This window comes from Lagopus muta, chromosome 21 (assembly GCF_023343835.1).
Source record: "Lagopus muta isolate bLagMut1 chromosome 21, bLagMut1 primary, whole genome shotgun sequence".
NCBI lineage: Eukaryota > Metazoa > Chordata > Aves > Galliformes > Phasianidae > Lagopus > Lagopus muta.
In genome coordinates, this window is record NC_064453.1 from 3,100,241 (window position 1) to 3,117,253 (window position 17,013).

General features: G+C 46.5%; 1 protein-coding gene across 4 annotated transcripts in view; it reads right to left on the minus strand.

Annotated features, from left to right (window-relative positions):
• The window catches only part of RERE (arginine-glutamic acid dipeptide repeats), a 168,315-nt gene that overhangs the window by 95,738 nt on the left and 55,564 nt on the right, over nt 1–17,013 (minus strand). For all 4 annotated transcript variants that reach the window (XM_048967868.1, XM_048967865.1, XM_048967866.1 and 1 more), the window contains exon 3: nt 10,786–10,856. In XM_048967868.1, the coding sequence (XP_048823825.1) occupies nt 10,786–10,856 (71 nt within the window). The remainder of the gene's footprint in view (nt 1–10,785; nt 10,857–17,013) is intronic.

The window sequence follows — 17,013 nt, forward strand, 5'->3', positions numbered from 1 at the left end:
TACACCAGAGGACAAATGATGTGTTCACCTGCTACGAGAGGAAAATGCTCAAAGGAAAAGTTGGGAGAGGGATACAAAGCAGAAAACCTTTTTTCGGGTGCTGAAAGTCACGTGTGACCAGACAGACAGATGAAGCAAGATAGGAGTTATCTGAAATAAGAGTTCTTTTTAAACACACCGTACGCATACCAGACACCATCTGCACCCTCATTGGAGCTAAGATTAAAGTGAACGCAGACAGCCAAGCTAATAAACTATTCTAAAGCTAATAATTCGTCTTGGGCAATATAATCTGTAGAGCACTATAACAACCAAAGCTGCTAACAGCTTCCTTTCTAAACCAGTCAAGGTGCTATTTCAGAAGGGAAGTGCTTTGAGAACTACTGGCAGTTCCATAAACCATTCCATCCCCAGAACTCAAACCAATTTACACCAGAGCCACAAGACAGAACCCATCTTCCTCAGACCCAAATACCCTTGACTCAGAAATCAGCACATATGGTTACTGGAGGTTTACACCTCTCACATTTTTCTAGGCACAAGGATTTACACGAGGCATCTCATCCCTGCCCACTTCTGTTAAGAAATGACACTGAAAACAACAGGACACCTGATAAAGAATTCTGTGCACAGCATCACCCACAACTGCAGAACCCGGCAGAGCAGCTTACAAAAAGAAAAGTCACATAAAATCAAATAAACCACCCCTACCAACGAACACTAAAACTTATTAAGGAAATGAACAATAAAGCCTTATTTGACCGTTTTGGAGGTGGCTCATCATTTAGCTCACTTTCCTTTTATCAAACACAATTTTCTCAGCACGCCTCACAAAATCGTTTTGGAAAGGCACCACCAGCTCAGCTCTTCCAATTGCACGACAGGAGTCTCACCTGAAAAAGGAATCAGAGATCGTACAGCAAAACTGGATGCCCTTCCCCTCTCTGACACATACATTAGAGAGCAAAGCGTATTTAAAAACAATATTAAAGAATATATTTGAGAAACTTGTGCAACTGCCCTGTTTTGGCCATTTCACCTTCCTGCTTTGTACTTATTTGCTTGTAGCATGTAACAGGGCACATGCCACATGCTCTAAGGCTCAGAGATCTGCAGGAATGCTGCTGGGGCCTCCTGTGCTACTTGCAAAGAGAGGGAGAGGAAAAGAGGAAAGTCCCTGCTCAGCAGGAGCCTGACCTAGAAGGCCTGCAGCCACCTGAGCGCTCCTTACCTGGGCACAGGGAAATGAAATATTCATGCCCTGGCTCCAGCTACACTGTGACAAGCCATTTTCCAACACTTACATTCCTGTGAACTACAGCACCCATCCTACAAGTGATTTTCAACGAGCACGGTAATAAATGGATCTTTAATATGGTGCAATATTAGCTCAAATTTAAATATTTACTATGTGGTTTGCATATTTCATGTGTGAGCATGCTCCAGAGACTCCCTCAGCTGCTTGTTTTCCTGGTCCACCATTTTTGGTGGCACCTACGGCAGAATTGCTTCAATGCACCCAATGCCAAAAGGCACCAGCACCAAACTGAGCTCCTGCCCAGCCCTGGGAGCAAGGGGACGCCCTGATAGGTGACACACGGCTGCACCATGATGGCTGCAGCGGACAGATGAAAGATTCATGGTGGTATTTTACCACAGCTCGCTGAATTTTGTACTTTGGGACATAAAGGTTTTTGCTTCAAGGCTCAAGCTGCTTCCCAAGCCCAACAGCTTACACTGTTCTGTTCTGTTCCACATCTGGAAGGATGCTCTGTGGGCTCAGGGAAGCACGCAAACAGCGTCTGAATTCAGGGCACCATTCTGAAACATTTCCTTACAATCTGCCATAACTAATGCAGGGAAGCACTCGATCACAGTCTACACAGCCCATAATAATATCCTTTGATCAGAAGCACAGCACTGGGAGCAAGAATCCCTACGCTTTCGAGCAATTTTGCAATACAAACATGCAAAACATTACAACCCATCAGGGCCAGAACAGCAACACCTTGAAATAATGGCTTCTTCTCAAACAACAGCTCTCAATCCTTCCAGCACCAAGGGAATGCCTTCCTGCCATGCACTGCACACACTGTGTGCTATTACATAGCATGCACCTTGCTAGGTCCTAAGGTTCAGACATATCAAAGCACCTAAAGGACCTAATTGCCTCTTTTCTCCCTTTTCCTTTTTCTTTTTTTCCCTCTCCTTAAACAAGAAGAATATGAAAGCAGATTTTGAAGCTGGTCCTTGTTAGCAAGCCCATTTTCATCTCTTTAAACTCAAAGAGAGTAATTCCCTTGAAAATTGTCACAGCATTTTGGCAATCCATAAAGAGGAAGTTCAACAGCCTTAGGTCACTAATCATAACTACAGCAGATACAGAGCATAAATTACGTCTTAATATTTCACAGTAGTGAATCGTGTATATTCTTTTATCTTAATTACTTGATTCTTTCTATAAATCAAATATTCCAGACGGGTTCGCAGCCAGTAGGGTGTAAACAGCTGCAATCCCTTTCTCTTGAGCATTCCTCCTCCATCCCCTTCCTTTGGTGCAAGTGCCACATTAACTGTTCTTCCCACCACTGTTTTACTGGTGCAAGTGGCCTCACTCTACCCAAGACACTTTCCACCCATGAAGCTGCCTATGCAGCAGATAGAGCTGCTCTGCCATTTCTTAGATCCTCCACGCACTTCACACAGACACATTTTACACTAACTCATGCACACAGACTTCCTAAGACGATCACACTCACTATAATGCGAGCACTTGGGTGTCACTAAGCTATTTGAGCAAAGTTCATCTGAATCAGACATCACTGGCATTGTGACTGCAAGTCACAGCAGAAGGGATGGATCATTTCCTCCCCCAGTCATCAGTATGAGACATTGCCAGCAACAGCACCTTTAAAATTCAGCGTTGCGAGGAACTAAATTCATTATTTGACCTGCCAAACCCCTCACGCTGGCTGTGACTGGTAATGAATCCACTTCATAGAAACCTTAACTGTAAAAGAGAGCAAACAACACTGCACAAATACTGCACTGCAAACGTTCCAAGAGCAAGACCCTGAAGTTCAACAGCCTCACTGATACGTCTTATAGGAAAAGATCTGTAAACAGAACAAGCCTCCTTACAGCTGCTAGTCAGGTCTTATTTACAGCACCCCAGGACACAGCCTGCTGTGCTGCTCCTATTAATTGCTTCCAGCAAGGATCCCACGTGCACACCAAGATCAGGACACAGGGTTTCCTCCTGCAGTGAGGCTTGTCACCCTTTCCTGTGAGCTCTGAGAACTTCCAGACAGCTCCAGGACATCAGGGTGCGCTTCACGCTCCTGCAGACAACTACTGAGCACAGCACCACTCGCACAGTGCCTTACCTTGAAAGATGGCCCTTACATTTAGACAGGTTTCTGCTCTCTTTGATGCTGTAATTACAATCAGCATTTTACTACTGGAAAAAAGGAAGTTCTCCAACTCAAAGGAGAACATTGTTTGTTTTGCACAGCGTCCCTTGGGTGTATCAACAGTACGTCCAGGTGCATGGATTAAGAGAAGCTTTACAGAACAACACAGCTTGTGTATTTTCCACAAGGAAGGAGCTCAAATTTAAGATTCACTCAGCAACAACTTTGTTTTTTGGTCGTTTATTTCAATACTTTTGCATTGCTTTTATCTTTACACTGTGCCAATAAACGGGACCTTGAAGGACATGGGTTAAAAAAAGAAAAGCAAAACAAACCAGAAGTTCCGCTTTGACAGCAGAGCAGGATACTTTACATGCTGCTAATTTAATTAAGAGGTTTTTTTCCTTTTAAATACCCTCCAATGGCCCAAAACGAACGCAGACTGATTTAAAAATCAATCATTTTAATCAAAATTACAAGTTCAAATTCTCCCTGGATTGGTGTTCAGTGACTACAGAGTCAAAAACGCACATCCATCACGTGCTTTCCTCTTCCTTGCTCCAAGTCCCAGGCTGGGAGAAGAACGGGTTACCTCATGTACACAGCACACGAGCATTTCAGGCTGTGCAGCCAGGCAGCCATCCCTGCACCCCATCTATGCTTTCCACACAGGCCCCAGGTAGAATCTTCCAGGGTGACCAGGCAGAGCTGGCCTGGTGCATCTCACAGGTGCTGCACGAGGGGAGAGCTGCTGCCTCCTGCCCCCCGCAGCAGCCACACAGAGAGCAGCTCTGCTGTTCTCCTTCCCGTGTGCCAGCATTTCTGCACCTCTCACCAGCAGCCAGATTCGGGCCCATCTGAAGACCTTCCCCAGTGTTTTCTAACGGCACCAAATCAACGCCCTGCGACACAGCGCGGCGCACCAACCTGAAATCTACAGAGAACAGCCCAAATAATCACTGCCTTTAAGAGATTCACTCTGCACCACAATCACACAGCAAGAGTGGGGCAGCACCTGGGAACAGCCCCTCACAGCAGGGATGGGAAGGAAGCAGTGGGCAGCACAGAGCAGGTGCCCAGCGCGTACCTGCTTCCAAGCAACGCCCAGCAGAGGGACCACAGCCAGATCCTTATGGGCACAGCCAGCAGCCAGCACCACACAGAGCCACAAACACACAGCTGTGCTGCCCAGGGCCGGAGGGGAACACGCAGCCAAGTGACATCTTCGTGTCCCCCAGCAACAGCCAAGCAAGCAGGAGGGCTGGGATGCACTAAGATGTAGCCATCACAGTGACATCTCCCCTTTCCCTACGGAAAACCATTTCGAAAGAGGGAAAACAAATTTCCCTTAATGAATTATCTTCACGGGCTCATGAAGCATAACAATGTATCTTTGGAGACTGAGCAGGGACACAGCGCTCAAGTACCCCCAAATGACCAGAGAGAAAATTTCCAACTGCGATAATCCTAAAGGTCAGAAGCGTTATTAAACATGACAGATGCCCTCACTATTCAACACCAGAGGACACGGCTACATTTGTTCTAGTTCCATCTTCTCTTGCTACATGTAAAGCAGCAAATGAACCATTTAATGCATATTTAAAAAAAAAAAAAAAAAAAAAAGAAATAACGTTTTGTCTCTCTCCATGTTTTAAGATGACAACTGCTGATTTATTTAGCAGACAATTATCTCACTCTCAGGTGCAGGAAATAAGCTTCACTCTGCTACAAGGGAATGAGGCAGTGCAAAAGCAGGTGCTGAGGACTGCACCACTGTGAGAACCTGAAAGCATGGCCAAGTCAGATGCACAGAGGAACCACTTCTGTCCTTGTACCTGCAGCCAAGCCACTGCTTTCATATGATGTGTGACGTTGTAGGGAGTGGGGCATGGGGAGCATTAATGGGATTTATTTCCATCGCTCCTTCCTTCTTCCCTTTCTACTTTTAAATGAAGTAAAATAAGAATAGCAATTTTGCAAGGTGAGCATGGCATTCCACAATGACATTCAACCCTATTTTGGTCCCTGCTGTTCTCACAACTGCCCTTCCTGCTCTACACAGGAGTCAGATCTCAAAAGCCAGCAGCTTCACCCCGACAGGCAGCAATCCATGGCACCATTGGTTTGCTCTGAGCTCACCACGTTCTCCCTTTGGGGGTACCTGGACCCTGTGCCCTCAGCTGCCCGCTGGTGCAGAACATGCAGGGTGAGTGCATGAAAAAATGGGTTATTCTCCAGGATTGTTTTTTTTCCCCATATGTAACCCATAAATGGTACGGCCTGGATTTCAGTTGTAGGGAGCGTGGGCAGATGGAGGGGAATGGTGGAAGAGCTGGATTCGAGCCCTAAAACCACGTACAGACAGTCCTCACTCCCAGCTGTTTAATCCTTGTTCTCAACAGTGTTCCCATCTGCCCAAAACCCCAAACGTGAACGCTGTCTCCCCTTCCAAAAGGCAATGATGCTGTTGTGACATAGGACACCATTCCATAGGAAATGAATTCGGTTGCAGTGGGGCACAGCATTGTGAAATCTATGCAGAAAAAAAAAGAACAACAACAGAAAACCCCCAAAAATCCTCAACGCTCTTGACTTGACAATATAATGCCATGGATGGAGATAGAGATGGCTGCCAGCACAGCACAGCTCTGTGAGCAGCTCTGCAGCCCAAGACATGCTGGCTCAGCTCCTGCAGGAGAGCCAGGCTCTGCCCTGCCTTCAGAAAGCAGACAACAGGAGCAAGAACGCTGCTTTATTTTTCTATCAAGTTCAGTGCACATTAACCCCCAAACCCAGAGCAGCCTCGCTCTTCTTTCTACAGCTCAACCCCAGCTGAAAGGCATTCCCAACAGCTTGCTAATTTTAACACACCAAAGGCAAGCAAATCAATTCGGCACTTAAGAACAGCCTGATGCTACACACACACTTTTTGTTACCAGGATGTGAGGAGCCCTCACCCTACTGCACTGCACAGCTCCAATCTGTGCAAAAATCCCAAGTGTCATCTGGGCAAAAGCGAATCACAAATCTATCGAGGAGCATTTTAAAAGGGAAGGGAATTATCAAAATGGATTCATATGCATCTGGAATGATTTAAATACAAAATGCCCAGCAAATCTCCCCGCTCCGCTGACAAATCACCAGCTGAGGTAAATCCCAGATAATGAAACATTGCAAGAAAGGCTCTATTTAATAATTTAGCTCCTGTCAAGGAGTTTGTATTGATTCTTGTTTTCAGCACAGGGAGAGAATGTTATCTTCAGCCTTACAGCTCAATGACAGCATCAGTGAATTTAATCACCGTGCAGCTCCTGCCATGCAATCCTTAAACTGTCACCTCTGATTCTCCATCATTCCTCGCTGCTCCCCTCCGAGCCCCCCACGCCCACATTTTCATACTAATCTCCTGCCCCACGCGTGCCCCTCTGTAATCACAGCAGCATTTCAATCTGCTCCACATTAGACCTAACAGCCAATCTCATTTGCAGTCTAAATTCTGGAGCTTAAATAATTCAGTGCTCCTTCAAACATCTCACCCATCCGTCCGCCTCCCGGCAGCGCGCAGCCCGGTGCCCTGCAGCGCCCAGGGTGAGCGCAGGATGGGAACTGGGGGAGAAAGGACATCTTTCAGCCGGTCCCAGCTGCAAAGGGGAGACCCACCTGGAGAAGGCAGAATCTGTATTCATCAGCAGTTTTTTTTTCCACACCAAAATGGAAAAGGTCAGGCGGCCTCGTAACCGGCCAGGAAAAATTAGCCGCAAATTAATTCAGCTGTGGTTTGGGAACAGAACATCAATTCATCTACAAACAGAGCGAGGCTTTTAAATACATCAACGCTTGTGGCTACAGCATCCTCACCCAGATATTTGCATTCAAAGCATCAGCGCCTATACAAGCACAGAGAGTGCCAGATCCCCGCCGTAACCGCTGCTAACACTCGGGGCTGGATGTAGGAAGAATACAAAGGAGAGGAAGCACACACAGCATAATTTAGAAAAACAGATTTCTTTTCTTCTTTCCTCTCTATTCCCAGTGAGATGCAATCCTTTCCATTTTATAACCCTTTGGATCACAGTAAAACGATCCCAGAGGCCCTCACAGACAAGGTCATCATACACAGATTTTCTATTACAGGGCACTAGCGGCTCTTCACAACTGTCTTTTTATGCACTTCTGCCTTTCCATCCCGACTATAAATTGCTACAAGGCCCTGGGGCAATCCAGCTGCACGCTCCATTCAAATCAGGCTTCAAGGAGAAAGCAGCGCCGTCAAGATGCTTCAATCAAGTAAACACACAGGCACAAAGGGCAACCGCATCACAAATAATAATGTTTTCTTTCATAAGGCAAATTCACCATTTTTCCGTTTTAAAAGCACCGCAAGTTTCTCTCTGATGCTCAGATTCCAAGTGGAGCCCATTAGCATTTTAAATGTGACACCAAATTAAGTTGAAACATGATAAATCAGAAGCATGCTGCTAAAACCCATTTGCCGGTTGGGCTCTCGGAGGAAAAAAGGAAAACCTGAAAAAGGAAATCTGGGCTCATTTATCAAACGCTGGAAATTCATATCAAGAAAGGTTTAAACAGGACAGGATTAGAGAGCAGATTTATCATCACTATTACTAGCAGAGGGCAAGGAGCGTTAGCCTGTGGCACGGATGCAGGCAGCTCGTTAGCAGCGGCTCGGTGCTGGCTGAGGGGCACAGCCATGGCTGGCTGCTGCTGACCAACCTGCTGGCCCTTCTCCTGCTGCTCCCCTTCTGCTGAACCCAGTTACCCAAGCAGCACAAGGTGCTGCAGCAGGAGCAAAGCTTTCAGTCCAACGTGAGGTCACACAGGTTGGCAGGCTCTCAGCACCCAAGGGCTGCGCTGTCAGCAATGCACAGCACTGCTAGGCACAAACTCGAGCATCCCCAGCATGAAGCTTAAATCACACTGAAACCAGTGCTACCTCAAAGCTAAATTAACAAAAAAGCCCATTAGTAAAGACATCTGGTAGAGTAAAAAAAAAAAAGTTCAAGTAATAACACTGTCTGGAAACCTGCACTTTTTTTTTCCCCCCTCCTCCTGCAGCTCTATTACTGCACTGTATTAGATCTGTGCCTCTCTGGAACTTAATAGATCTGCTCAGAGGAAGCTCTGCCAACTAGATCTGGTTCAGATCAGGCTGCAGAGGGCTTGGCAGCGTTCTTGGCCTCTACAGAACAATCAATAACATTCCCTTTTATGCTGGGTTCTGCTGACTGTCAAAGAGCTCACAGGCTGCCTAGAGAATGCCCTTCTACCACAGGCATGCTTTGCCATGACCACCACACCTCTGCACCTGCATCACTGTCCCCAGCACAGCATCTGAGAGATGGTGGCAATCTTCTGGACGTGCTGCCTCATGGAACAAGTGCAAAGTCTGTTGAAATCCATGCAGCCACTGAAGGTTGCTATCAATGCAGCCCACCAGTGATGCAGGAAGTGCAAGCAAATTCTTAATTGTACAAAGGCAAAATGGATTAGAAGGCAAAAGCTGAGAAGTATGACCTAAGAAAAGAGATTTTGATCTCTTGGTCGAATGGAATAAGGACGGACGTAGGGCTCAAGAGAAACTGGACCAAGCTCACTCTTGTTATTTGACCAGAAAATGAAGATAGACAAATCTCCATGTTTTCCCTGCCACCCTTCCCCCATCCATCCCCACATCCTACAACTTCTAAAGCCAAAAGGCCCCTGCACCAGGCAGCTGCTTTCTGAACCCAGCACTCAGATCTCAGCATGCAGCCAGAAGCTGCAACGTTCACACCAGTTCTCTCCCCCCAGCTCCTGTATACCATCATTTCTCTAAAGCAAAGTTCATGCAGATGAAAATAGCAGAACAGACCCAAGACATTTTACCTTCAGAACACTGTTACCTCACTCCTGAATCCCTTTGCTTGATTCCTAAACAAACACAGGGTTTGCTTGGATCCTGAAGTAAGACTGAGCTAGAAAGGATTTGTATATTCAGAAGGGGAGCTTTTCACAGCAATTGTCATGGAGTGGCAAAGCTAAGTAAAAGCAAGTGGATTTGTACCTGCTGTGTCATCTTCCACCCAAAAAAGACAAATGAAAGCTCCCCTAAGGGCATGTTAGTTTGTACCCTGCAGAACCTTTCACATCACACTGTTCTGAACAACAAAAAAACCTTGAAAATTCAACTATCACGCCTTTTCCTTTTAAAATGGAAGCTTACATTCCTCCTAAGCAGGGAAAAAAACATGTAAAAATCCACTTTTGCACCTGAACAGCGTGTAGAGCAATAGGAAGGGGAGGCTGAGTTGTACACACAGCCAAAATCTTCTGCTTTACCATAACCCCAATGATAACATACTTAATTAGCAGGCGACATTTCAAAGCTGTTGACTTTTTCTTCCCTGCTCCACTTGACACGCTGAGCTGAAGGCAAAACAGGGCTGTGTTCCTGTTGCTATCTGGCACCAACAGAGGAGACATCAAGTGTCCTTTCCACTGCACATCTTTCCTCTCCCCAGCAGTAAAATCAACAGTGGCAAATGCACTGAAGACTCATCTCTGCAAGCACCATCAGCATCAAAGGGCTTTGGTGGCTTTTTGTTCTTTTTTTTTTCTGGTTTTATCATTTCTACAAGATTTTTTTTACATATTATGTCAGTAAGAAAAACCCAGCAGGAAAATTAAAGACATTGGAGTAGGCAAAGGAAAACAAAGGAATGACACTATTTCCATGTGAAAATGCACAAAATTGCCAGCAACACTGATGTCATATCCTTTGCATACTGAAAACTAAAACATGGTGCAACATGCCCACATGGCTCTGCAAACAGCTGTAATGCTGCATTAGACCAATAGTGACAAGCAGAAACTTCAGCTTTTGCTGCTGTTAACACCCTGGGGAAATGCAACTCAGCAAGACCTGCCCAGAACATAAACCACTGCTTCATAATTCCATCCCAACACAAAGGGACCTGGTAATGCTGTCTGAGCAGGGCTGAGCTCTGAAGGCAAGGCAGTGGGACATCGAGCTGCAGGCCACACACTGATGGTACAGACAGCTCAGCACAGCCTCTGCTCCCCCAAACCCACCAGCAGCCACTGCTGCCCCATCCCAACCGCTGCTCCCACCAGCAGAGCTGGATCTCCCATGAGTTACAAACCCTCATCACGAAGCAGAGCACAACCTGAACTCTACAGCCTGATTAACCACAGCTGCACAGACGTCAGCCTGAGCAGCAGGATGACTTTCAGAAGCTAGTGGGATGGCTGAGGAGCTATGGGACGAGGCACGGACCACCAGGCAATGCACCTCACTGCAGAAGGGGTGGGGAAAAGGAGGAGGAGGAGGAGATGTGAAAATGTTTCTTACCAGTTTGAAGTCTTGAATGCTGCAGATGAAATACGGCGTATTCGGCCGGCGGCTTTCAATATATACGCAATCTTTAAGAAAAACAAGATTTTAAAATAATGGAAATTAACTTCTGTACCTCAAAGAAAGGACATGAAAACAGGATAAATTAAAAACAGCCTATGCTTGGAAAGAGCCACCATTTCATTTGCATAACATAATTTATTCCAAGTGTGATCCATAAATAGAAAGTAGATGCTTTATGATGATAAATAAGGGAATTAGCTGCATCATTTTGATTCGAGCAGACATTTTGCTAGGAAAACAAAAGGAAGTCATACGAGGCCCGTTCTGAACCTGGTTAATAAAATGACCACGTCACAGCCTATGAACCAAACTAAGATGGGAAACTAATCAAATCTTTTGTGGTTAACCTGGTATTAAGGACCCTGCACCAACGTATTTTCTCTAATTGTAAAGAAAACCCAGGCAAGCCATTGCAGATGAAACGCAGCACACTGAATTAGGTTTACCTCGGGGAAGAGCTGTGCTTTCTCCAATTACATTTGACATGACAGAAAGAGAGTCATTATTTTGGCTTGCTTTTGACAACCAGACACCCTACAAGGTTGCTGCAAAATAAGGTATTTAAAAAGGCTTCAGCAATAACTGCTCCAGAAGCAGTTTCAGAATGAAACTACCCACAGAGGAGAAAGAACTGCCTGATTAAGGATAATGACCTGAGAAATCCATGCTCCTCCAGCCAAGCAGCTACCCAAGGGCAGCCCTGGTGCCCTCAGAAGACACAAAGAACCCCAGCTGTTCTGTGAGGGATTCCCCCTGAACCTCAGTATTTCTACAGAGAAACATTCAAGTCTTAGAGTGTCAGAAGATGCATTTGGAAGCACAGCTAACACCCTGCTTCACACCCTGGAAATTCTGCTTACACCACAGACACCCATTTCTGCCACAGAGGCAGGACCAGGAGGAAGAGCTCGAAATGGCTCCAGCTTCTTACCGCTCACTTCACATCTACGCATGGAATTATTTTTCCTTCCTCATCCTTTTCTGTATCTTCACCTTCCTCAATTCTCAGCCTTAATGCAGATCTGGGACAGCTCAGTTTGCACACCCAGTGGAAGGAATTGCAACACAGAGGCGTTTTGGTTTTACTGACCCAGGCTCTCCATGCTGCCCTGGAGAGATGCTGGTCTGCAGGAGGTTACAAATCAGGTTGGTGTCAGAGCACATGAGCATCAAAGCCAGGCAGAAGGTCACCTTGATTTCTGCACTGCAAGGAGCTCCTCGCTGACAGCCCCAGCTTGCCTCAGCCCCATCCCCAGAGAGCCAGCAAACAGCTAAAAGCAATCACTTCAGCTGTCACCCAAACCCTGCTGCGACAGCTCAAATAGCTCAGGCTTTTACCAGAGAAATGGGAAAAGGTTACCCAGGCCTTCCTGCTCTTCAAAAGAAAATCCCCTTAACACAGCTACTATTTAGTGGTAGGCAATTCCTTGAATTAAAAAGCCTAAAGCCACGGAGCACAAGTGCCCAGAAGAGATCTCATCTCACACAAGCACAGAGATGTGTGTGCAAGCACCCAGACCATGGGAGAGCATCCTCCTCTCCTCCTTCCAGCAACCAATCCCCACTGCCCATCTCAATCACAGCAGCAGCTAAGCAAACCTGCAAGTGCCAAATTCCTGCATGCAACACCATCCGATGGGCTTCTTCACCCAGCCAGCTTCCATCCATCAACAAACGCTCTGCTCATCGTTTCACAGCAGCATTTAATAAAGTTAAATGAGCTTGACAAAATGGGTTGCTTTTTTAAGCTGGAAATATATTGCTTATTTTCCAGGAAGAATCAAAGATACAGGATTAGGATCTGGATTACTTCATTGCACCAGTGTCAGCCACAGAGGACACACACCTTGCAGCTCCAGCACTCCCCATCACTCTCAAGCAGGCCAACTTCACATTTGTGCTGCTGCTTTTTACCATCTGCAGTTTGACAAACCAAACATCTAACAGCAAGAGTCTCTAAAGAAACAGCAACGCTGTGGATGCTAAATGCACTAAAATGTTGAGGTTTTTTTATTTTTAATAGGAGAATTACAAACATTTTTAAACAACAACCTCCAGTGTCTCTGTACAATTATGCAGAATTACACCCATTCAGATAGAGCAAAATTTGCCTCTCCCAAATGACCAATTTCAAGCTCCATATTTTCAAGCTAGGATAGTAGCAGCTGTTGCAACAGCATGCATATGTGCATTTTAAAAGCTTCAGATATCATATATGTAATCAACCATCAACACCAGAAGAACTGTAAGCTGCTTGACTCATAACTCACATAGTACTTTTTACCCCAAATCCTCCAGTTCCCACAGAGCCTCACAGCCTCCTGGAAGCTGAGACCAAACACAGCTTCCGTGCCTCCTTATACTGACCCTGTAGGCTTCAGCTCAGCTTCTCCACTGCTGGCAGCCCCAGGGTCACATCACCCCTGCAGCACTTTGCCACCCAGCACTCCCCAGCTGATCGCTTTGCACGCAAAGCCCTGCTGGCTCCAACCAGCCAGTGATTCGGCTGTGCGGCGAAATGGATTCTCACTCCTTTGTAGGAAATTGTGCTGCATTCACTGGGGATAAAGAACTAGAAGATGGCAGATAAAAGAAAATTCTGTGGCCCTGCTTTTCTTAATATCAGTCCTGCAGGCCTTGTGCTCCAGATGCTGCCAGGCAGCACGCTGAGCAGGGAGAAGCATCGCTTTGCAACGGCCCCACAAAGCCAAGGAACACAACCTGGCAGCAACCATGGGCAGAGCAAACCCTGACTCACGAGTTCAAGGAAGAGAAGCACACCTGGCTGCCCGCCAGCAGCAGAAACAAAGATGACATCCCATTCAGATGCCTGCAAAGCAATCGAGGCTGTGCAGATAAGAGAACAAGTTAATTCAGGTGTAAAGCAACGCTACAAAAGATAGAAGCTGGAAGAGCGCCAGAAGGGGAACAGTTATGGATGTGTCCACATTAGCCACTCAAAGCTCACCATAAAATGCAATTACTTGCATTTACCAGAGATCCAAACCACAAATACATCATTTTGAAGAAGAGCTCTGTGGACCAGGTGACAAAGGAAAGCTGCGCATTGTTTCCTAAAGGCAACAAACCCGCATGGCTAAGGCTGATGCCCACAAAGCACCTCACATGGGTCAGCTGCTCCATGACTGCACTGCCACGTGCTGCAGCACCTCTGCTCCACTGACCACAGGTTGTGTAACACCTGAGCTCCAAACAGCTGCAGCTTGTGCACAGAATGGATCACATCAGCCAACTGCCAGCACTACTGCCCAAACCCAAAGCAGCCTGAGCATCTCTTACAACCTCAGTGCCCCATTTTTCAAGAGAAGAATCTGAAAGACCTGAAATCAGTTATCTCAACATCTCTCATTCTAGAGTGGGATTCACAACATTGGTATATTTCAGATGCATACTAACAATATTTGCCCCTAATAACATTCAGTGCTTTCCACTTCATAAAGCCCAACAAAACCCAATCTGACTATAAACACCTTTCTATACATTTCTGCATTTGAACACACTTGAGTGGCATATCCACAGAGGTTTCTCAGCAGCAGTACATAATCCCACAACCACTGATTTGCCAACAAATACTGCCTTCCCCACTGCAAGGACAAGAGAGAGCAAGAAATCCCATGTTTCCTGCACAGCCGGTGGGTCTCGCTGCCTGTCTCCATTTGCTTTCAATCCTATGCTGTGTAAAACCTCCCACTGGAGGCAAAGGATTTCTGTGACACATGGCAGGGAGTCATTACGCCTTTGGGCTTGTGACACTCACCAGATGTGCCCTGGTTCTGAAGGGTTACTTTAATATTCCCACACTAAAAGCTGCTTTTAAAATTAGAGCTGGCATACGCAGATTGAAAGATCTTTTGCTTTAAAAAAACACCAGCAACCTCACTGAGCACAGGAACCTTTATCAGCTTAAACACAGCAGCTTACGTTGCAGCCATCTCCACAATTAATCCTGTTGGGTTTCAGCTAATGAGTGAGCACTTGCACCATCCAAGTCAGAGCACTGCAGGTGCCCTGCAGCACAAACTTCCAGGAGATTCCTCAAAAGCCACTGGCAAGGCATCGCCCACAGCCTCAGAAGGAAGTTTTTCACCCAGAGGGTGCTGAGGCACTGGAACAGGCTGCCCAAGGAGGCTGTGGATGCCCCATCCCTGGAGGCATTCAAGGCCAGGCTGGATGTGGCTCTGGGCAGCCTGGGCTGCTGGTTGGTGACCTGCACACAGCAGGGGGTTGGAACTGGATGATCACTGTGGTCCTTTTCAACCCAGGCCATTCTATGATTCTGTGCTTCTCACACTGCAAGCACACAGACCGATGCACACACACCGCCCAGCTCCGCCATCCCAGCAGCTCTCTGGGTCACACATCCCCTCCCTCACTTTGCTTTCCTTTGGATATTCCACATATGTTCTGAAAGATAACACACCAGATGTGCAGTCACTCTGCTAAGCACAACAAGAAATGAGACAGAGCCGTGCAGGCACCAAGTTCCACGAGTCCATGCATCCACTAACAGCAACTAGCAGAGGCAGCAGGTCCAGCAAAGCAGTGCAAGCACCTGTTCCACAGTCAGCCATCCAGCCAGCATGCTGAAGCCATACTGTGTGTGTGCCTGCCTGTCCTGCTCTACCTCCATTAACACAGTGACAAGGAGGGCAGTGCTCCTTTACAAGCCCTGTGCAGCAGCTCTGCTCCGCCAGCACCACCCTGGGCTTGGAAGAAAGAAAAAAAAAAAAGCAAGGAAGAAACGAAAAGGAAAATCCTCAACTGTCCCTCAATGTTCTAAACATAGATTCCCAAGTGCCTGAAAACAAAGGTCAGTAAAGGAAACAGAGCTCTCACTGCAGCACACCTTGGGCACAGTGCTTTAATGCCAGCCACAGACTACAGAGAAAAAACACATCGGGAACGCTAGATACGTGGTTTCATCTAGAAAAATATTGCAGCTGACAGGCCGGGAGCTGTGCAGTTGCCTCTCTTCCCCTGTATGGCTGACAGCAAACAAATTGCAGTGCTGATCTCGCACTGTCACTTCCTGCTGAGCAGATTTCAAGCAGTGCTGCTCGCTCCCCGGCGCAGCCGAGCCCTGCTCTGCAATAAATGGCTCCAGCAATTTACTGTGCTCATTTGAGGCTCGCAGGAGTATTCCTGATGCCTGGACTGTAGTTCTTATTTGGCAAATGATTTTATTATAAACTGGTATCATAGCGAATCCATTTTCTTTAAAGGGTTTCTGCTGCTGTTTAATGGACTGTCAGTATAATTTAGATTTCATCTATTTAAACTCATTCAAGCCTGGCTCCTGATTGTACAATAAATGGAACATATTTCTATTCAACAAAATTAATGACAGTTAATTGTAGGCTGCAGTCCCCAGCTTTATAAAGGCTCAGGCACGGGCTGCAGCACCTCCCACACCACTGACTTCCCCCACAACAAAAGCAAAGGGGCTGTAGGTGCTCGGCCACCAGCTCAGCCCTGGGGATGCTCCCACCTGAGAATGGGCTTTTCTTCCTCCCAGCACCTGAAAAGGGAGGAAGGGAGCCATTAACAGCGCAGTCTGCTCCACAAATGGCCCCAGCTCAAACCCCACAAGTCAACTCCATTCCATTTCTTCCTGCTAAGTGTAAAATTCCAATTTTACAATTCCCCAGGAAAAAAGGAAAAAAAACCCACATCTTTTCCAACTTCTTAACAGATCTGAAAAAAAAATAAAACTTGCCAGAACTTCAAGGTTTACAGAAGATACATATTCATAACACATCTATTTTTACACTTGAATTCTGGCATGCTCACCTCTCTCAGCTGGTAAAGCTGTCAGAATAAATAGGAGGCAGCACCTGGAAGGCTGACAAGCACCCGAGCCATGTCAGACAGGAGCCAGTCACTGTCAAGGAGCGAGCCAAATCCCTGCGCTTCCATCCTGCTGACACTCAGCAACCCAAATACCACCGAGCTGCTTATCACAAAGTGCTTCCTCCCCCTCCCTCTGTTTACTGTTACAAAACCGGCTGGTTGTCTGATAAAGCTGGTGGGGGTTTCCAGATTAAAACAACTATGTCAGCGATTTCCTCAGTTATAACAATGCCAAACACGCAGGGAACAATTCACAAGACAGAGCCAGGAGTGAAACAAAGCTCTGGAATT